This window comes from Nelumbo lutea, chromosome 3 (assembly GCF_056320005.1).
Source record: "Nelumbo lutea isolate HS-2025 chromosome 3, American lotus-T2T, whole genome shotgun sequence".
NCBI classification, from domain to species: domain Eukaryota; kingdom Viridiplantae; phylum Streptophyta; class Magnoliopsida; order Proteales; family Nelumbonaceae; genus Nelumbo; species Nelumbo lutea.
In genome coordinates, this window is record NC_142686.1 from 13,870,531 (window position 1) to 13,893,606 (window position 23,076).

General features: G+C 36.7%; 3 protein-coding genes across 4 annotated transcripts; all 3 read left to right on the top strand.

The window, feature by feature from the left end:
- Nucleotides 1–303: 303 nt before the first annotated feature.
- On the top strand, nt 304–3,199 carry LOC148863072 (serine carboxypeptidase-like 45). Of its 2 annotated transcripts, none has more exons than XM_088980782.1 (9): nt 304–793; nt 907–1,011; nt 1,096–1,191; nt 1,311–1,403; nt 1,571–1,656; nt 1,764–2,069; nt 2,165–2,280; nt 2,358–2,568; nt 2,861–3,199. In XM_088980782.1, exons 2-9 carry the CDS (start codon nt 942–944, stop codon nt 3,038–3,040), a joined length of 1,158 nt encoding a protein of 385 aa, XP_088836908.1. In that variant the 5' UTR covers nt 304–793; nt 907–941; the 3' UTR covers nt 3,041–3,199. The 2 variants fall into 2 exon arrangements, with proteins under 2 accessions (XP_088836908.1, XP_088836909.1); XM_088980783.1 differs by having other exon boundaries at nt 475–793; nt 2,934–3,199.
- A 6,261-nt stretch (nt 3,200–9,460) lies between these two features.
- On the top strand, nt 9,461–12,288 carry LOC148863073 (serine carboxypeptidase-like 45). The gene is made up of 9 exons (XM_088979551.1): nt 9,461–9,833; nt 9,949–10,053; nt 10,153–10,248; nt 10,366–10,458; nt 10,691–10,776; nt 10,874–11,176; nt 11,292–11,401; nt 11,484–11,694; nt 11,951–12,288. The coding sequence occupies exons 1-9, from the start codon at nt 9,599–9,601 to the stop codon at nt 12,128–12,130; spliced, it is 1,419 nt and encodes a 472-aa protein (XP_088835677.1). The 5' UTR covers nt 9,461–9,598; the 3' UTR covers nt 12,131–12,288.
- Nucleotides 12,289–16,963: 4,675 nt separating this feature from the next.
- LOC148863074 (serine carboxypeptidase-like 45) lies at nt 16,964–20,315 on the top strand. Its single transcript, XM_088981452.1, has 9 exons — nt 16,964–17,198; nt 17,311–17,415; nt 17,508–17,603; nt 17,734–17,826; nt 18,200–18,285; nt 18,393–18,695; nt 18,796–18,902; nt 18,982–19,192; nt 19,983–20,315. The coding sequence occupies exons 1-9, from the start codon at nt 16,967–16,969 to the stop codon at nt 20,160–20,162; spliced, it is 1,413 nt and encodes a 470-aa protein (XP_088837578.1). The 5' UTR covers nt 16,964–16,966; the 3' UTR covers nt 20,163–20,315.
- The last annotated feature ends 2,761 nt before the right edge of the window (nt 20,316–23,076 follow it).

Genomic DNA, 23,076 nt, shown 5'->3' on the forward strand with positions numbered 1-23,076 from the left:
TTTAATTATCATATATAAATTATATAAAATATTTTATATATTATATATAAGAATTAAATAATCGATCGAATTCGAATATTTATCGAATCAAATCAGGTCATATCTATATTCGAATCCAATTAACTATTTATTAAAAATAAAATATCAAAATTCGATCAATTAAAATATTTAAATTATTCGAATTCAATTGGATTATATCGAATATAGAATTCGAAATCGGATTTTCGAATACCATTTAAACAAGAAGGAAAACTTTATTATAGTGCAAAGAATATAGATGCAACAAATACCAGTACCTTCCCCACGAAACCGTTTCTTATTTTTTTTCTTTTCCTTTGGGTCCGCCTTCATTCAGTCCTGACTGAATGCATCATTTTTCTAATCGAAAAAAACAATTGCATGGCCGTACTGGCACTGCGGCACCGACTCACAAACCAGTTGCTTATCTTTCGATCAGAACCCCTCTCTCTCTCCGTGGTCCAGACTCCAGACTCTATATATCTGTGACTAGAGCCATCTATTTCTTTCACATGCACTGATAATGGCTTCGCGAATCTTGTCGATAGTTATCTCTTTCATTTATTTCTCATTCTTGGCTAAATCCTTTGCTAAGCCTCCTGTCACAACTCTCCCAGTCCAACCCACCCAGTCCAACTCACCCATGTTTCTTTCAAACAGTACTCTGGTTATATCTTAACAGATGCTGCTCATGGCCGAGCTCTTTTCTATTATTTCGTTGAAGCTGATTCAGCTCATCCATTGTCCCGTCCCCTAACATTGTGGCTCAATGGAGGTCGATCGAATTCAGTATCATTAATCTTCGTTATCTTTCTAATTTCATCATCCATGTTGAGATGTTTCTTCTTCATGTCTTCTTATCGGTGTGCGTTTAAACCAAATTGTTAGGTCCTGGTTGCTCTTCAGTTGGTTTTGGCGTATTCATGGAACATGGTCCATTCCAGCCTAAAGACAATCGACTCTTGGCTAAGAACAAGTATTCTTGGCACTTGGGTAGGTTATTATTTCAAATTTGAAATCTTTTCATTCAAGGAGGAATTGAATGAAGTCACTGAACCTTGTCAAACTTGTGGACAGAATCCAACATGTTGTATGTAGACAGTCCCATTGGAGTTGGTTTTTCATACTCAAACGCAAGCTCGGACTACACTTCTTATAACGACACTACAACTGGTAAGCGGTTTTCTAAATCTCTGCAGTCCAACGTTTTAAAAGAAAATTAAACTGATCTAATCACCTTGTAGGTCGATTTTTATTAGTTCTAATCTTTTAATACTTTTGGCTCTTCATAGCTGAGGATAATTTGAAGTTCCTTCTTAACTGGTTGGAAAAATTCCCAAAATACAAAAACTCAGACCTCTATCTAGCGGGAGAAAGTTATGCAGGTAACAAGAAATTCTCAAAATGAAGCTTCTTAACATGTTCCTGGCTAGAAGGCAATAAATCTAGTTGTCTATCGCCATTGGCCGGGTTCAAACAATTCGTGTCTTTGATTGTTCTTTTGTGTGTTGGTGAGTCTCTGAACTGAACAAATACTGTATTTTGAGTGTAGGCCACTTCATTCCACAGCTTGCTTCGCTATTGCTGGAGTACAACAAGAAGCCCAACATCAGACCCATCAAGCTGAAGGGCGTTGCTGTAAACCCGTGAACTACTTATTAATTACATCTTATTGTTCTGTCACTCTGTTCATAAATACTTTCTCTCTGATTTAAGTCATAATTTGATTGCTCGTCTGGTTGTAGCTTGGGAATCCGCTACTTGACTTAGACATTAGCATAGCGTTTGCCGAGTACTTGTGGTCGCATGGAGCAATTTCAGATGAGACATTGATGCTGGAGAAGACGGTGTGTAAAATATCAAGATACTTCAAGGAGTTTGTCCATAATAATCTGTCCAAGGAATGCAGTGATGTGTTTGATAGAATCAATAAGGAGGTTGGTGATGAACTCGATCGCAATGACCTGCTCTCGCTCCAGTGCTTACAATCGACCGAGGTTGAGCAATATAGAGCAGCAAAAGCAATAATGCACTCAAACATAGGGGCAGTGGTATATATGTTTTGCTTTGAAAATTTATATAAGTTGGGTACGTACTGTGAGCGTTTCTTATATGGTGCTCGTCTCTTTTTGTGTTGGATATATAGCTTCTGCGAGGTGCTGGTGATCCATGCCTGCCTGATAGGATTCTTGCTTACCTCAACAAGCCTGTGGTTCAAAAAGCACTTCATGCCGTCCCAACCAACTGGAGCTTCTGTGCAGGGTCTCTCTCTCAATCGATCGATCGATCAATCAATCATTAAATCAATGAATATGTAATCGAAAGTTTGCATTTTGCAGGCCCCTTCAGTACCAAATGGAAAGTTTGGCCACAGACATGATACCAGTCATCTCAGATCTTCTCAAGAGTGATATTCCGATCATGTTCTACAGTGGTGACCAGGATACGAAAATCCCACTTACTCAGACAAGGATAATTGCTAATAACGTCGCTAGAAGTGTGAAGCTTGTTCCCTTGACAAGTTACGGGCCTTGGTATGATAATAAGCAGGTATATATATACGATCCGTTCAACATTCTGTGATTTAAAACCAACTTCTGACCCCAGAAAGCACCTTATATACACAAACCATCTATCTTCTCAAAGAATAGGGATAGTTTGGGGCAAAGGTAGGGAAGGTTGATTTCCTCATTCCCATTGAGGCATTGAGTGCACAGAGCACCTTTCCTCAAAATTAAATCTTTCTTCTCAGAAACAGAGGAGAGAAAGAGAGAGAGGGAGTGGAAATAGAGCTGACTCTCTGTTTAAATAAATAAAAAATAAAATCAAACCTGTGTTGTAGGTGGGTGGATGGGCTCAGTCGTTTGGCAAGCAAAGAGAAGGAAAGAACGTAACATATCTTACATTTGCAACAGTTAGAGGTGGATCGCATGAAGTCCCATACACATCGCCATCACAAACTCTAACACTGTTCCGAGCTTTTCTAAGTGGATCTCCTCTGCCCGCGCCCAAAGTTAGCTAGAGTGGAGTGGGGCTTTGAGTCCAATATTGCTCAGTTGGATTACTACTTCAGACTTGCGTCTTTGTCTTCTTCACCAAGTACATGACAGATAGTCCCATCCCATTTGTAAAACTCTTCTGGTATTCAATAATAAAAGTCCAATGAGCAAATATGTCTTCAGCTCTACTTGTAATGCCGATTCGATCATCTCGTTCACGGGAGACAGGGTTGCAAGTTGCAACCTGAGCAACCTTGGGTTGTGTATTTATTAAATTTGAAAACCCCAGGTTTTAATTTTTAAATCCACTATCCCATTTGCACTTGTACTACTCACTATCCTCTTATGGTGATTAAATAATAGATACAAACATCTAATCCAACTTAGATTTGATTGTTTACGATAGAACACCCAACAGGTAGGGGTGTCAATTGGACTGGATTATGTGAGTCCATTTGTTCAATCTATTCAAATTTGTTTTTATTTAGATTGGTTTCAATCCAAACCCCGTTCATTGACACTTAAATTTATCATGGACGGATCAGGTCCAATCCAATCTAAAAAATATTTTGGATTGGATTGGTCCAATTGGTCAATCCAATCCATCCAAAGTGATTTCAGACTGGATGGGATTCAATCCAAAACCGGTCCATTGACACCCTTACCAACAGGACGCATTATACCTATTGAAAATGTGAAAAAAAAAAAGGTTCTCTACACAGAAGAAAACGCTCAAAATATAATTCCTCTCCCAATTCAATGAATTTCAATGCTACGAATTGAACTAGCCTGAAATTAAAGTTGTCAAGCCAATAGCATCGTGAGATATATATAAGCTGGGATGACAGATAGATGGTTGTTATCTGTGTTTTTAACCATCCATTCAATTTGTCAGCCGACCCAAATTCCAGGTCTTTTTTTTTCTTTCAATTTGGGATTTAATTAAAAAATAAAAATGATTGACTTGATCAAAATCCATTCAACCCAGACCCATTTGATCCAGTCATCAGGTCATGGATTAACCATATACAAACTTTCGGATTGTGCCCTGTTAACTCGATTGGGGTGATCTAATGAATGACCTTCCATGCATCTATCTAATTCAAGATAGACCCACAACAATACATCTAATGAATGGCCTTCCATTAGGGGCGTTCTACTTGTTTTCATTTGTTTTTGATATCATCACATCAACGAAAAAAAAAAGTTCTTGAACTCTGTTGTTGTTTCTAAAGGAAAAAAAAAGTTGGTTTGTTTAAAAAAATGATACATGATTTTGGAACCAACAAAATAATGTATTTTTTTTAAACAAAAACAAATTTTCTAACATAATAATTATATGCTTTATGGAATATGATGTTACATAATCAGATGAAAATATGTTTTTAAAATCAAATTTAATAACATATTTTTATTTCAGTTTTGAAAACCTCAAGAACTTTTCTTTTTGTGTTTTTGTTTTAAGAAACAATCTTTTTTCAAACAAGATGTTTTGATTTGCTTTTAGAACTGGCAACAAGAAAAACAATTCATGTTGTAGAATTCATCACATCAGCAAGAAACAAAAACATGTTTTGAATTTTGTTTTTGTTTTCTTAGGGAAAAACACATTGGTTTCGTTTCAAAAACAATACATATGTTTTTTGAACCAATAAAATATTGGTTTTTAAAACAAAAACAAATTTTCTAGTATAGAAATTATATGATTTATGGAACGTGATGAATAATCAAATGAAAACATACTTTTGAAACTAATTTAGGGGGTGTTCAACATGGTTGGTTTTAATTTTGAAAGGCACACACACACACAACAATGAACATGTTTTTTGTGTTTTTGCTATGAAAAATAGTATGTTTTCAAACAAGATAGTTTTCATTTGTTTTTTGAATAGGCAACAAGAAAAATAATTTATGTTGTAGAATGCCCCTGATGGTGCGCGATCTAGATACTCCTAGCTGTAGGGCAGTTCAGATGCCTGTTGCCAAGTAGGTCGTTCGAACTACAAAGAAATGGAGGTATCAGAGAACCCGGAGTGGCTAACCCGGTGAGGTCGCTCCGATGTTTAAGTCAGTAATAGTATATGCGAGCTGAGAGTTAATAACAAAGAGAGCTAGAATGCACTAAATCGCACTACCTTTTCGTGTCATTGGGGTTGGTGCCTTTATATAGGCTTTGCTTGGCGTGGGCTTCACGCACTGCATCCAAGATTTTCGGGAGGTCGCCTAACCGGTCTGAGATCCCCGTAGGTAACCACCATGCATGTTGGCCATCATCCAGAACACTCAATACGTGGGCTAACTTCCGAGAAACTTGAGAGTGTCGGGATATGCATACTAAATTTCTCAGCAAGCACAACTCGCAAGTCGCCTCCTAGACCTTAGTCAGGTCGGCAAGCCCTCGAGGGAGGTCGCTTCTCGTGTCGAGGTCACATCGGCCAGTGACGAAATGCTACAGGTTGGCCCTAGACGAGGTGCTCCTAACCGGCCTAAGTTGTGTTTGAAGCTGCTAGGTTGGCGGTAAAGGCAAGTCACCCGGTCGGGGCGAAGACGAACTACGATCTAAGACTCTAAATCATCGCCTAGGTGGCGTCCATCTGTTTCGAGATGCCATATGTCACAATGTCATTGAATGATCAAGTCCACCCTCATCAGCCCCCCTAGTTGTTAGATGTAGTTGATTATCTTGCGACGCATTCTCTAATTGGCTTGGGTATGAAAATAATACAAGATTGAAAATCCATCATGAAGGGATCATCCACATTTAGGTAAATAAATGATAAAAAAAAATATCTGACCTTGTCAATGGTGAAAAGTGGATAAATTTCTTCTTTACCAATAAGCAACGAGTTTATTTTCACTCTTTAAGAAAGTGTTTCCGCGCCAAAGTGTTTTTACAATCGTTCTGATTCACTAGTGTTTTGTTCCATCCGACTTTTGAAAAATACACAATAAAAAAAAGTCATATTTGATGGAGAGGCAGGCTGATTGATAGTTTAAAGTATTTTAACTTATTATAATAATATATTTATAATCATAATTGTATGGTATTTCAAAAAAAATGTCAAAATTTTCAAATTTCCATATTCCACATCACCTGATTCAAGATCATCAAGATGATTAAAGAATCCTCAATTTTGACAATTCAAGAAATGCCCTATTCCCCGGAATCCTAAAGTTAACAATTGCAATAAGGTTTTTTTTTTTTTTTTTAAGGGTAAAATACAAAAACCTTCGCTCAAGTTTCTGATAATTATAAAAGCCTCTCCTATAGTTTTACTTTAACAAAAATCTCCCATTAAATTTTAAAAAAATTCAACAAAAATCCCCCTTCCCCTACTGATTCAAACAGAAAACGTTAAGTCCATGCATTAAATATTTTTAAATACCCATTTTACCCTTTTTTAAATTAGTTTATATATTTCTTGTATTTTGGTACGACTAGTGCTAGCCTCACTCAGCTTTGCTTGCTCCCCCTCACCACCTTCGATTCCGGCCACTCTAGGCCCTTGATCTGGTCCAGGGACAGCTTGGCCAAGGAGATTGTAAGGACGCCATCCTCCAACTTGGCCTTCACCGACTCTAAACAATTTCTGTTAGCTAGAACTTGTGAAGATGTGCAATTGTAAGAGTTTTCTGCCACGAATTATCGGAACTGCCTCCAAAACTTGCGAAGATGTCACGAATTGTCGGAACTACCTCCAGAACTTTAAAAAATTGACGGTAATAGCCAATTTCGGTGAAGTTTGATTGAGTAACTTTCCTACCAAACTACAGGTTTCGCCGAACACTGATTGCTTCCAATGAAAATGAATTCAACGAACCTTGAAGGGAAAAAGAGATGAGCCTCTAGCGGCGATTAGCCGATGACTATTCTTTATGTTCTTTTCATTCATGGCCTTTACGTTATTATTGTTGAAAATTTGAGTGTCCTCCTTGATAAAAGCATTAACTCGATGTTCGTTCACAAAAACCAGAAATCAGGGCGGAACCCCAAATTTTCCGAAAATATTTCAAACGAATTCTAACATCAATTTATCTTTTCTCCAGCATGGGACACCCAATTCCTTTTTTCTCTTATGTTCAGTGTCTTCTTCTTTTACTCTTCTTTTGCATTTTCAACCCCAAGGGGTTATTTGAACAGATGTTCCTCTCTATCAGTCGAAGATTTTGCTTCAAACGTTCTTATCCCCCCTAACAAATGGTTCATCTGTGGATTCTACCCGATGGGCATAAACCATACAACTTCTCAATTTGGTATACCAACTTAATGGACAAGACAGTTGTATGGATGGCCAACCGAGACAGACCCGTCAATGGTCATCGATCCAAAGTTTCACTGCATAGGGATGGGAAAATGGTGCTTACAGCTTAATTGTCTAGTCCACTAACACATCTGATGTCGATGACTACCGATTCCCAGTACCCGTCCAACGATGATACTAGGAATTTCGTTCAGCAATGGGAACTATACTCTAATTTCTCGTTCATTACCGGAGGAAGCATGGTGGAGAGGTATGGGAATAAAATAAAAGAAAAAAAAATTGATAGAGAGGGGAAGATGAAAAAAAAAAGATAAAAAAAAGGAAGAGAGAGAGAGAGAATGATTGAGAAAAATGGGGACCATAGTTGCAGTAGTGGTATGGGGTGGTCACAGTAGCTCAGCCACTACTGTCGTTCAAATAGATGAAATTGGTAACCAAGGGGGTGCTTGCAGTGACAGAAGAAAGTCAAACAATGGGAGATGAGGAGGAAGGGAAAAGATTAATTAAGAGAGAGAGAGAGGGAGAGAGAGGAAATTAAAGAAGAGGGAAGGTTGGAGGGGGAATGCACGCCATTCCGCCACTGTGCTTCATGTTCGAGCGGATTATTAAATTGCTGACGTAGGGGTATTTTAGTATGAATAGAGCATATTAATTCATAAAAGGGTAAAATAGGTATTTTGAAAAAATTAATCATCGCTTTAACATTTTTTTGTGTTGATTATTAACGGAAAGGAAAGGAGGTATTTATCCAATTTTCAAAAATAGAGAGGAGGTTTTTATGATTGTCAGAAATTTGAGGGGAGATCTTTATAAACATGCAAAATCTTTCAAACTTGGTATATAAAAATAAGAAAAGAAAAGGTTTCAAATCGTAATTAAATACAATGCTAATGATGTTCATTAATTAATAATGTTTTGAAGGAGGCTTAATTGGGTCTTTTAACTCCTTATTCAATTCCATCCACTGGTTGCTTGGGATGGTTGTTAATACTATCTCGGGCCATGGGGCTGCCAAACCACATTTGGGGAAGGTTTCTGGTTTCAAGTTAAGGGATTAAAACTAACAAGGGTCCCAACTAAAAATTAAAAATCCAGAAAACTAGAGAAATTAAAACCAAACAGGGTGCTCAAACATCAGGAATTCATGATCATGATCGGATTTATTCATTTATTGTTTCTTTCATTTATTTATTTTTTTTCAGTTTATTGTTTCTCAGCCGTAAAATTTGCGGCAAACAGCAGTCAGACTGCATTTTGTTTTTTTACGAGTCTAAATTATGTATTTTTTATTGGGATGAAATGGATTAAATTGTTTCATTTTGAACACACGTGTTTCACTTGGATTTTCTTTGCTTATCCAACTTGCCTAGGTCCACTCCACTACTTGTTTGGACTGACTGGACACAATGAAATCGGATCGATTTGTTCCTTATAGAGGGCACCTCACGGGAAACAATATATGGCAACCATGCACCACACGCCACTCCAATTCAGCAGTTTTCCTCCTTTTGTGCGTATTGAAAATGATAAAATAAAGCTTCTACAATCGATTAAATATTTTTTTCACTCTTAAGTTGATATATCAATAACACTTAATTATCATAAACGGTTATAATTATTATATTTCTCGATTTTATAAGTGTAAATGAAATCAAATACATATTATATTATTAGTACGAAAGATGATGAGATTGGTGTGAATCACATTTTATGTGGAGCAAATCAGAGTTCAGCAGTTGTATTATAATCATCTCACAGCCACTTTAATTGGATGTATTAATAGTGCCCCACCTTGAATGAGATGAAGTGACGGTCTTGATAGGGCCATACCAATAACTCAAAGGCCATGATTTTCAGTTTTAGCCCAAGGTTACGTTACTATAGCAAAAGTGGTTTCTTTAGGGTTGATTTGGGCGTGGCGTGTGGGGAATTAGCAGAGAGCACACAAGGTCGCTAGCACATAGCAATTAGCAAATGTTCAGAAATTAGAGGGGTCTCACCGCCACTCACCTAATAGAGCGAGGGCTTACACTAATTGACATTTGGCATATTATAGAACACAGATTTTGAATAAGAATAATTTCTAACTTGTTTGTCCAATCAATCTTCAAATTGAGATTCATTGAAGGGCGGTGGCATTCGATATTTATCTTGGCTCCTTGCATCATTGTTCTAAGCGAAAAGAACAAATGGCCGGCCACACTGGCACTGTGTCTGATCACCAACTATCATTGTTCTTATCTCTCTCTTTCTCTCTCTCTCTGTATATATATATATTCTAAACCCATCTCTATTTTCCACATACACAAATCGATCAGGATGGCTTTGCGAATCTTGTCGATAGTTATCTCTATCATTTATTTCTTCTTCTTGACTAAATCCTTTGGTGAGCTTGTTACAATTCTCCCAGGCCAACCTACCCATGTTTCTTTCAAACAGTACTCTGGTTATATTGTAACAGATGCTGCTCATGGCCGAGCTCTTTTCTATTATTTCGTTGAAGCTGATTCAGCTCATCCGTTATCTCGTCCCTTAACATTGTGGCTAAGTGGAGGTTTGAATTCCTTATCAATCTTGATTATCCTCTTTAATCTATTTTTTCTTCTGAAATGTTTCTTCGATCTCCATGTCTTCTCATACTTTGTTTAATATTATATCCAAATTGCTAGGTCCTGGTTGCTCTTCACTTGGTGAAGGTGCATTCACGGAAAATGGTCCATTCCAGTCTAAGGACAGTGGACACTTGGCTAAGAATATATATTCTTGGAACTTGGGTAATTCAGAATTTCACTTGATCAGTTAATATTTCAAATTTGAAGTTTATTCGTTTAAGGAGGAACTGAATGAAGTCGGATAACCTTAACTGTGGACAGAATCCAACATGTTGTATGTGGAGAGTCCCATTGGAGTTGGCTTTTCATACTCAAACACTAGCTCTGACTACATTTCTTGGAACGACACTACAACTGGTTAGTGTTTTCTTTTCTAATTCTCTGTAGTATAACTTTAAGAATAATTGTAACTTACTTAATCACCTGGTGGGTTTTAATTAGTTCTAATATTTTATTTCTTTTGGTTCTTCACAGCTGATGATAATTTGAAGTTTCTTCTTAACTGGTTGGAGAAATTCCCAAGATACAAAGACTCAGACCTCTATCTGGCGGGAGATAGTTATGCAGGTAACAAAGAAGATTCTTTCATACTCCGATATTTAAAAATTTATGATTCTTCAGTTGCTGTTTCATTTTCCCAAAATGGATTAAGCTTCCTAACATGTTCCTAGAAGCCATTTAGATGGGAAATTCTATGATGCCGGAAAGACATCATAGTTGAGAACTCTAATACGCTTGATTGTTATTTTGTGTGTTGGTTTGTCTCTGAACTGATCAAGAATACTGTATTTGAGTGTAGGCCACTTCATTCCACAGCTTGCTTCGCTATTGCTGGAACACAACAAGAATCCCAACATCGGACCCATCAAGCTGAAGGGCGTTGCTGTAAACCCGTGAACTTCTTACATCTTACTGTTCAGTTATTCTATTCATGAAATTTTCTTTGAACTGAGACATGATTTGATTGCTTGTTTGGTTGTAGCTTGGGAATCCACTTCTTGACTTAGACATTAGCATGGAATCTGCAGACAACTTGTGGTCGCATGGAGCAATCTCAGATGAGACATTAATGCTGGAGAAGACGGTGTGTAAGATACCAAGATACTACAAGGAGTTGTTTGTCTATAATAATGTGTCCAAGGAATGCAGTGATGTGCTTGATAGAATCAATAATGAGGTTGGTGATGATCTCGACCGCAACGACCTGCTCTCTTTCAAGTGCTTACAATCGACCAAAGTGGAGCAATTTAGAACCAGAGCAATAAACCCAATGATAAAGGGAACGGTATGCTTTGAATATTTACATAAGATCGAATTAATTAAGGTGGTAATTAATGGGAACGATATATTCTTGTTATGATCGATATGGTGATCATTTCTGTGTTGGATTACTTTTCCAGAGTACTGCTGGTGATCCGTGCTTGTTAGATAGAACTGTTGCTTACCTTAACAAGCCTGAGGTTCAAAAAGCACTTCATGCCGTTCCAGTGAACTGGAGCTATTGTTCAGGGTCTGTCTCTCAATCTCTCTCTCTCTCTCTCTAGATCTCTGGATCAATCAATGAATATGTAATTGAAAGCTTCATTTTGCAGGCCTCTGCAATACCAAATGGATAATATGGACATAAATATCATACCAGTCGTGTCTCATCTTCTGGAGAGTGATATTCCGATCATGTTCTACAGTGGTGACCAGGATACGAAAATCCCACTTACTCAGACGAGGATAATTGCTAATGCCATGGCTAAAAGCTTGAAGCTTGTTCCCTTGACAAGTTACGGACCTTGGTATGATAATAATCAGGTAATATACGATCCGTTCAATAAGGTTTGTTTCTGTAATTTAAGGACAAGATTTCTGATGCTAAGTCCACTATCTGACCCCAGAAATTAAGCACCTTTTCCAAACTGCACCCAGATTCTGGAATTCTTTAAAATCAGATGATCGATGCATCAGTTTTGAGAAGGGATTGATTAATGGAGCAACGGGCAGCTTTGCTTGTTCCCATTGAGTGCACATAGCAGCTTTCCTCACCAGATGTTCTATGCCTGTTTTGCAGGTGGGTGGATGGGCTCAGTCGTTTGGTAAGCTAAGAGAAGGAAGGAATGTGACATATCTTACATTTGCAACAGTTAGAGGTGGATCACATATAGTGCCATACACATCACCATCACAAGCTCTAACACTGTTCCGAGAATTTCTAAGTGGATCTTCTCTGCCCAAGCCCAAAGTTACCTAGAAGGGGGCCTTGAGCCCATAGCTCAATCGGATTAATTGGTGATTTAAACTTGCATCTTGTCTTCTTCACAACTACGTATAGTCTATATAGCTACTCTTATTTGTAAAACTCTCTTGATGATAATGATAATAAAAGTCCAATGAACAGTTTGTCTTCAACTCGCCATTCGATTCTTTCATAACTAGGGTTGCAACTTAGTTGGGTTGGGTTAAATATTTATTAAATTTTGAAGGAGCCCAGGTTTTAACTTGTAAAAATCTAGTACCCCAGTTGCACTTCTACGCGCCAATCCTCCAATGTTGATTATTTCCAGTACCAACATCGAAATCCAATATGGGTTTGGATGATTTATCGACACAACACCCAGTAAGACGCTATACACACAGTTTCCACATCTCTGGACAGCGAAAACGCTCAATTTGTAATTCCTCTTTCAAAGCAATACATTGTTACATTTTGAGTCCGGATTACCTGCCAAAAAAAGATGTCTATGTGTAGATTATGTGTAGCATCATAAGAATGGGACCCACCATAATATGAGTTGGAAGGGAATTTTGTTGGCGGGAGATTCCGAGAGTAAGGTTTGTAACCCAGCTGGCTAAAATGTATGAATGGCCTTCCACTGTCTTACTGTAGCCGCACATTGACATATCAGTTCAGTTACATCTTTCTAATAATTCTAATTAGTGGACGGCCCACAGCCATCATTCACAGTTTTAGCTCTGGGCTAAAACAAATTGTTGTAAAAATAGTTTATTGTCATTGGGTATATGCCCCTATGGTTTTCTTACATGAGTCCCCAAGTGTAAATAAGTTACATTTTATGCCCTTTGTGATTTTTTTTCACCTTATATATATGGTGGGAGCTGTGAAAAACACAAAAAAAAAAAAAAGAAAAAAACTGCACTTGCTAAGTTTTGGAAAAGTGCAAATACCAATATATTCAATGCAAAACATTTGTATACGGTCTCACATCTCGTATGCTTTTCCAATGTAAAACTTTACATTCACACATTTATTTCAACAATTTTCCCCACATGTTTAAGTCATCTGTTTTTGTACTCTCTTTTCAATGGAAGTAATTATCATATCATCAAACTTTATTCACACCCATGGTTTCAAAATTGGATCAGACCGGATGGTTGGATTAGAAAAACCAGGAAATGGTTAGGTGATTGGTTCCATTTTATCGTAGAACCATTATTTCGTCAAAAATTGTTGATTTGATTAGCAAATTGTTGATCCGGGCAGTTGAATCGTTTGAATCATTCAACGATTTAGCTATTTTTTTTTGTCAGAATGAGTCGTATGTTTGGTTTGAACAGCCGGACCGTTTGACCGGAAAACTGAACCCCTAACCGATTCATTATTCGATTCAGTTTTAAAAATCTTGCTCACATGCACCAATCAAGAGCCCTTTGCTTACAACCATAGTGAGCCAAATACAGATGCATCATGACAGATCAATTATCCTTGCCAATTGCTAAACCATGGAGAAACCAACAAAGTTATGGGAATCACTATGTACATCTATCAAAAACTAACGATTAACTGGATATTTGATTCTGATATCATTAGGAATGGCAATGGGGCGGGGATCATATTCCCCGTCCTCTACCCCGATTATGAAATTGACCGTCTTTGTCCTCGATCCTCGTCGAGGATAAAATTTGTCCTCCATCCCCGACCCCTGACAGCGATGGATTCCCTGTAGGGACCTGAATCCCCTTTTTTTTTTAATAACAATATTTATTTGAAAAAAAAAATTACTTAAGACAAATAAAAATTTTAAACTATAAATAATTTTTTAAATATGTTTTGATATAAATATAATATAAATAATATATACATATATATATATATATATATATATATATACACACACATAATCGGGGTCGGGGCGGGGCGGAGACCTCAATCCCCATCCCCGACCCCATTGGGTCGGGGAAGTCGAGTCCCCGTCGGGGATGGAGAAAATTGCCATCCCTAAATATCATTGTTGTACAAGAAGGGGAATTGTCAAAACCATAGTTTTAAAAAGAATATATACGTAATAAAAAGAAAATGTATATGTTCACTACAAAATGAAATAAATTGTATGCCTATATACATACACGTGTATATACATTATATTTATATACATGTAAAAATAAAAAAATATATATATTTATAGTTTGAGACTTACGTCTTGCCTCTACATTTAACCTTTTAAAACCTTAACCAAAATTGAGAAGCTCATGTACTTGTGTGTAGTACTTATACACAAGATTAGATACCTTTAATCCAAAGGCTTAAGTCATTAAATTATAGGTTATCCTTGTATATAACCCATATTAAAGCAAAATGATAAGACTGTCCTATGATTTTGCCTTTTAAAACCTTAGCCAAAATTGAGCATGGCCAAGGTTGTAAGTCGTAACGCTTGCAATTATGGCCCCTCACTAAGGCAAAATGGGAAATATTCTAAGATTGTCCTTTGAAGGCCTGTGTACTAATAGGGCTGCCCTATAAATAAACCACACACTGATTGGATGGTCAATAATCCCCACATCAGGGGTTTTGTGTGTTAATTGAATTCCATCAATTGGTTGCTTGGGATATCTATCAATGCTGTATCTTGGGCCTCTCCTCCTAGAGGGTTCCCCACATGCACATCTCAACCTGTATTGGAAATATCTCCCGTAATTGTTATGGAGAGATGTTCCCAATACACAGGTGGGAGGTGTTGTGGGGCGTCGATCTGATTTTTCTTCTAAAGGATTCAATCAACGCAGTTTAATCAATGAAGAAGCCCTCACAAATGGTTTCGGGGGTGTTAGGCCATGTTTGGGAGTGTTTTTGTTAAAAATAAGTGCTTATTTATTCGTATCTGGCATCCAATTTTTTAAAGTGCTTATTTTAAAAAATAAACACTTATTTCATATTGGGCATTTGATAGTCTTTTTCTCTTATAAGCACTTAAATAATCATTTGTGACTATTTTTTTCTTCATTTTCTTTTAAATTTCTAAAATATATCCTTATGAAAGTACTTTTATTAAATTACTTTTATAAAAATATTTTTAGGAAAGCACTTTATAAAAGTACTTTCATGAAAGTACTTTTCTAAAGCGGTTTTAAAAAAATTATAAGTGTTATTTTAAAATTCAACTAGGGATAATTTTAGAATAAAAAAATGAATAAGTGCTTATTATATAAGCACTTAAAAAAGCTAGAAATTTGGGTTTAAAAATAATTTTTTGGAAATTATCATAAAATATTGTTATTTAATTTACTGCTAGTTAATTACTTACAGAAAATTATTAGAATTGTAAGGATGATAATTTCCCTATAAAACTAGGGCCCTGCCCTGCTCCACTCCGAATGGGGCAAGTTTTCTCAAATCTTAAACAATGACGAGGCAAAGATGGGGTGGGGATGGAGAAAATATTTTTGCCCCAAATTAGAGATGGGATTTGCATATAATTCCCCAACCCAATGGTAAATTAGTAAAATATATGTAAATTTAATATTGATTTTTAAAATATTTCTAAGTTTTCCTCATATTCTTATAATCCTGGGATCCCATAATTTTATTTATAAAATGTCCCAAATTGTCATACAATTCTTAAAATACCCCCAAATTCCCATAATACTATTTGTAAAATATCCATGAATTATTTTTTTAGGTGATTGCCTTAGGGTGGGGAAAATTTGGGGATTCCCTTTCTCCGACGAAGAATGGGTGCATTGCCCCAAACTCGCCCCACCATTGGAATCGGGGCAGGGATGGAGTAGAATGTCTTAAAATAAGGAGGGGTGCCTCATCCCATGCATCACACAGGCCCTGCTAGTTTCTTAATATGGGATTGACATGGGTATGGGGAGTAAACAATGAGCATTGCCAGTGCACAGATAACTGTAGCACATTGGATATGTACAGAACATCAGAATCAAGCATTAGAGCACACCACGGCAATGGGTGTCAATTGGACCGTATTTGGTCCAATTCAATCCGGTCTAATATGAGTCATTACAGATGTATCAGGTCCAATTGAATTCAATAAATACTTTGAACCATTTTGGATCAATCCAATTCAATGTCTGGACCGTTCAATCTATTCAAATTAGTTTTAATTTAGATTGGGTTCAACTAAAATCTGGTCAATTGACACCTGTATTATCTTTTTATTACTGACCAAATATTGATTCAATTGGACCCAATCCAATTATAGTTGGACCAAGTCCAATCCAATCAAATAAATACCTTAGACCATCGAACTAGACTGGTGTAATTCAATGTCTACTTATTGCTCCATCCAGTACAATCCGTCCAAGTTAATTTTGATTTGAACGATGTACAACCCAAAACCGATCCATTACCCCAAACCACGGCACCACTCACCAAAGAAAGAGAGGGGGCTTACCTAACATCGATTGAATAGAACACAGATTTTGAATAACAATCCTGTTGTTGGTCCAATCAATCTTCGGAATGAGGTTGATTGAATGGTGGGTCCAGATCATCCTCATTCAGCTTATTAAATCACTTATTTTGTGCAATATACAACAAAGAAAGTTGGTTCGCAGCATGAATACAATACAACAAATACGAACACTACCTTCCGCGTTAAACTTTCTTGCTTTTCCTTTTGACCCGGTTTCATTCAGTACATGTTTTAGACTCAGACTTGAGTCATCTCGATCATTGACTCCTTGCATGGCAGCACTGGCACCGACTCACTGACCTGCTCCTTATCTTTCAATCAGTTCAGAGCCATCTCTCTCTCTCTCTCTCTACATATAGATCTTCTAAAGCCATCTCTGTTTTCCACATACACATCATTCGGAATCGGGGATGGCTTTGCGAATCATGTCGACAGTTATCTCTATCATTTGTTTCTTCTTCTTCACTAAATCCTTTGGCGAGCCTACAATTCTCCCAGGCCAACCCACCCATGTTTCTTTCAAACAGTACTCTGGTTATATTGTAACAGATGCTGCTCATGGCCGAGCTCTTTTCTATTATTTCGTTGAAGCAGATTCGGCTCATCCATTGTCTCGTCCCTTAACATTGTGGCTAAGTGGAGGTTTGAATTCCGTACCAATCTTGATCCTCTTTAATCTAATTTTTCTTCTGAGATGTTTCTTCGATCTCCATATGTCTTCTAATACTTTGTTTAATTAAATCCAAATTGCTAGGTCCTGGTTGCTCTTCACTCGGTGAAGGTGCTTTCATTGAACACGGTCCATTCCAGCCCAAGGACAATGGAATGTTAGCTAAGAACATGTATTCTTGGAACTTGGGTAATTTGAGTTTCACTTGGGTCATTTCAAATTCGAAATCTATTCATTTAAGAAGGAACTGAATTAAAACCACCTGTTAAAATTGTCGACAGAATCCAACATGTTGTATGTGGAGAGTCCCATTGGAGTAGGCTTTTCATATTCCAACACCAGCTTAGACTACATTTCTTGGAACGACACTACAACTGGTAATTATGTTTTTTTTTTTTTTTTTTTTCTCCTGAATATCTGTAGTACAACGTTTCGAGATTTAAAACTGACACTCACCTTGTAGGTTTTAATTAGCTATAATCCTTTTAATCTGTTGGTTCTTCACAGCTGAGGATAATTTGAAGTTTCTTCTTAACTGGTTGGAAAAATTCCCAAAATACAAACACTCAGACCTCTATCTAGCCGGAGATAGTTATGCAGGTAACAAAATGTTTAGTATTAAACAGAAGACTCCTTCTGTCTTTCGTACTCTTAAGTCTTAAATTTAAAAATTTACGGTTCTTCAGTTGTTGTTTCATTTTCCCAAAATTAAATGAAGCCCCTGCTTGTATGTTCCTATATAGAAGGCAATTAATCTAGTCGTCTATCTGAATAATAGAAGCCAGTTAGTTTGATCATAGATTTCAAATAATTCAATTCTTCGAATTATTAGAAATGCCTGGCAGAACGCTGTGAAATATATAAGAATATCGTGACAATAATAGGTTTGATTATTGTACGCCATTGATTAACTACAACTGTTCTTTTGTGTGTTCGTATCTATGACTCTGAACAATAGTATATATGGTTGTAGGCCATTACGTTCCACAGCTTGCATCGCTACTGCTGGAGTACAACAGGAAGCCCGACATCAGACCCATCAAGCTGAAGGGCGTTGCTGTAAACTCGTGAACTAATTACATCTTATTGTTTCAGTTATTCGATCTGTTGATAAATTTCTTTCTCTGCAGAGATGAGACATGATTTTATTGCTTTTCTGGTTGTAGCTTGGGAGTCCACTTCTTAACTTAGATATTAGCATGGAATCCGCCGTCGACTTGTGGTCGCATGGAGCAATCTCAGATGAAACATTAATGCTGGAGAAGACAATTTGTAAGATTCCAAGATACTACAAGGAGTTGTTTGTCTATAAAAATCTGTCCAAGGAATGCATTGATGTGTTTGATAGAATCAATGGAGAGATTGGTGATGATCTCGATCGCAATGACCTGCTCTCGTTCAAGTGCTTACCATCGAGCAGAGCTGAGCAATTTAGAGCCAGAGCAACAAACCCAATGGCAAAGGGAACGGTATGCTTTGAATATTTACGTAAGAATTAATTAAGATGGTAATTAATGGAAACATTTCTTGTTATGATCGATTTTCTTTCTGTTTGGATTATTTTACCAGAGTGCTGCTGATCCATGCCTCTCAGATAGAGTTCTTGCTTACCTCAACAGACCTAAGGTTCAAAAAGCACTTCATGCCATTCCAGTGAACTGGAGCTTTTGTTCAGGGTTTCTCTCTCTCTCTCTCTCTCTCTCTCTCTCTCTCTCTCTCTCTCTCGATATGTAACTGAAAGTTTGCATTTTGCAGGCCTCTTCAATACCAAATGGATAATGTGGATATAAACATAATACCAGTCGTCTCAGATCTTCTCAAGAGTAATATTTCCATCATGTTATACAACGGTGACCAAGACGCAAAAGTTTCACTCAGTCAGACGAGGATAATTGCTAATACTATTGCTAAAAGTTTGAAGCTTGTTCCCCTGACAAGTTATGGACCTTGGTATGATAATAAGCAGGTATACGATCCGTTCAACAACAATAACAAGGTTTCTGTGATTTTAAAACGAAATATCGGGACAACGTTTCTGATGCCATGTCTTCTGACCCCAGAAACTCACAAAGCACCTTCTTCAATTCATCCATCTTCTCAAATTCTCATTTTTCCGAAAAGTAGGGACAGGCCTAATACAGATTTCGGATTTTCACTGCAGACCTATAAATATTTAAAATATCAATAACTCACACTCTATAAATCAAAGCCCTCTAGTGAATTAGCATCAATTCCGAACTGACACATACCCCAACAGTACTTTGAACTTACAAATTCTGATCCTGGGATGAATCGTCATTCTCGAGGCTCAAATTTTAGTCCTGTTGGTGTGTGATGGGCAGCCCCGGCCCATTTATAACATTTACAGCCAACAGACCCAAATTATCTTTAGATGTACTCAAAACTACCAACCTAGACCTACTTGATGATCCGAGTCCAAAGGGTGTCTAATTTTGTCTTTACTTATTAGGCCAAAACATCCAACTCTCTGCCTATCAACCCCTCTGCTTAGGTCCTCTTCTCCCCAAGGGCCACAAGGCTTTATGGAACTGCCGCCTTGAGTAATATGAACGTTGGCAAAAAGGGTCCACACTAGCTTTGCCCTCAAATTCTTTTTTGATTTGCCTCAACCATGAATCAATGGACAGATTTCCTTAAAAAAAAAAAAAAAAGAGAGAGAGAGAGAGAGAGGGTGTGTGTAGATATAGAGAGGACCCTCTGTTTAAATAAAAAGGAAATTATTGTCTTTCTTGCAGGTGGGTGGCTGGGCTCAGTCGTTTGGTAAGCTAAGATATGGAAAGAACGTGACATATCTTACCTTTGCAACAGTCAGAGGTGGATCGCATGGAGCTCCATACACATCGCCATCACAAGCTCTAACACTGTTCCGAGCATTTCTAAGTGCATCTTCTCTGCCCACGCCCAAAGTTGCCTAGAGGGAGGCTTTGAGCCCATAGCTCAATTGAATTGGTGCTTTAAACTTGCGTCTTTGTCTTCTTCACAGCTATAGCTACCTTATTTGTATAACTCTTTTGATAACAATAATAAATGTCCGATGATATGTCTTCTTCTTTCCGGTGAAGAATGAGCAATATGTCTTCAACTCTACTTGTAACGCCAATTTGATTCTTTCTTTCAGACCTGAAAGGAGTAGTCCATCACCAAACTAGGCTTGCAACTTGGGCAGGCTTGAGTTATGTATTTGTTCAAATTTGAAGGAGCCAAGGTTTTAATTTTTCAAGGTCAGTTCCCAATTTAATTTATACACACAATACTCCAATGTGCTCCAAGGAGACGTGGCCTTATCATTCACCATAAATCAGACCATTTCCTCTTTTATGATAGGACCAAATCCAATCCTTCTTCCTAATTGGGAAAATTAGGGTGATCTTAATGCAAGGGGTTGGTGGTGTTTATTAAAAAGGAGAGGTTCAGATTGAACTTTAATTTTCAGGCTCTCTGTTGAAGTCTCTTCAAGTCGCTCCTTCAAAGAATTTGAAGCTGAACCAAAGTTAAGCCCTTCGAAATGGGCCTTTAATGGATCTTTTTGTTAACGGATCTTCTCTCAGCATGAGTGATTCCAATATTATTAATACACCCTGTACTTTTAAATTTACCACCACCTATTTTGGTGCCCAATTCGTACATAATCTCTTCAATACTAAGGCTGCATTTGGCATTCCTTATTTTAAGGAATTATCTCTTTATTGCTGTTAAAAATTCAATGTTCATAAGGGCATTTTAACTGCAAAAAGTAAATAAATCATTAAAATAAGGAATGCCAAATGCAGCAAAAAATGTTTAGTTTACAACCTATTTAAAATCCAAATTCTCAAATTTGTCTTTTATTATACAGGGATTAGGGGAAGGCCGGGGCCGGACAACCCAGCGCAATGTTTAATAGACCTTGAATATTTTAATAAGAACCCAACAACCTGCAGGTCCAATTAAATACCCAACTCAACCCAAACATATTGATGGGCCGCTTGGATGATGATGGGTTTAATGGGCGTTTTTGATTGGTGGATTTGATGGGTTTGGTCAAGAATCACCACTCCCTCATTTGCAGGTGCTACTAAGCATCACTATACGTACTGAATTTATAACATTGCAATGAAAAATGCTTGAATTAATATCTAATAATTTTCATGTTTAATAATAAATTGATTTGGAGGGGACATAAAATGAAATTATTTTGTTTGAAGTTTTCTCAACCTTTGAAAACATAAATTTGATTTATTACATGCGAATAGAGCTGAGTTCTTTTATGGGACTTAAAAGTTAAAATAAATGAATTCTCTTAACAGATATACAATGAATTTCATTGTGAGGGGTAATCTTTGGATCCAACAAAGGGAAGGAGAAACTCAAATGAAAATTTTCCATTCCGAATACCTATGTCAAAATGGGGGTGTGATTTTACTTCAAAACAATATCTTATTTCTAGAGACCAACTACAGTGCAATGCATTTTGAAAATTTTTGGCATATTACATCATTATTTTAACTAATCATGTTAAGGATGTCACATGATTTAATTGCATATTGATTCATATTTCACAAGTTGTATTTATCATTAATTACTTTAACAACTTTAAAAATGTCATTGTGCTGCATCACTTCGTTTGAGTTATGTTGCAGCATTTTCTATAGATGCACCATGATTTTTGCCCTTATTTTAAATGTCAAATGGATTGATTCAACCAATAAAAAAAGAAAAAAGCGAAAAAAAAAATCAATATTGCGATAGAAGAATATATGCACTTTTGAAAAAGTTGTCCACATGGGATACTTATGGCCAGATTCATACAAGGTGAAGTTCCGGCTGAGAGCAGCTCTAATTCCTCAACTGCTTTGAGACTAGGAGCCTGTTCGCTTCATCAGAAAGTTATTTTTGTCTCATACAAGTCTTTTTCGGCTTTCTGGATTTTTATCGAATGAGGCTTTATGACTTTTTTCCGGATTTCTTGGCTCTTGCAATGCAAAAACCCACTGCTAGAACACCCTCCAAATGAACACTAGAAGCTTCAATGAAAAGCCTGTTTTTTAGAGGTAGGACAACAAATTTAGGCTTTCAGGATTTTGCACCAAATATTGCTAATAAACTATTTTGGGTAGAGCACACCTTGCACTGTCAAAAGCTGAAAATCCTCCCAAACAAACACTACACTGAAGGTTCATTTGGGTGGGAAGACTGACTGACTGCCTATTTGGGCTGAAATTCCCTCCCATACAGGCACAGCCCTTCAAATGCGGCTATCAATTTGGACTTGTCATATTAATCTATATCTATACTACTTTAAAAAGCATGAACAGCCTCAAGAATATTTCTAGATTTTTCTAAGGACAAATTTTACCCCTCTATATTTAAATTTATTAAAAAAGGAACAAGGGCAAATAGGGTAATCATTTCTTCATATTAAATGAGTTGAAGAGAGGTAATTTAAAGATATTCAATACATTCAATTCTCTCTCATTAAATCCAACATTTGAGTTATTAATTTGTATTCATGTTCATTGAATCATATATTTAAGTTAGTTTTGTTTCTTCTAATCATTAAGTTCTATTAATTGAATCCATACTTAATAAATTAATAATTCCAATAACAAAAAAGCTTATAATTTTAAAATCTACTTAGCAAAAACAGTGTTTTCATCTAGGTGGTGGTAAGAAATTAAATCATTTTGGGTCAAATGGGTTAATCCATGTTGCCACGATTAAATAATAAAATAAAAAAAAATAAAAACATTTTTTAACTTACATATTAAACAATAATAGTTATGATAAATAAGAAAAATTTTTACTAATGATGGAAATGGAATGTAAAATTTAAAATCAATTGAAAATAAA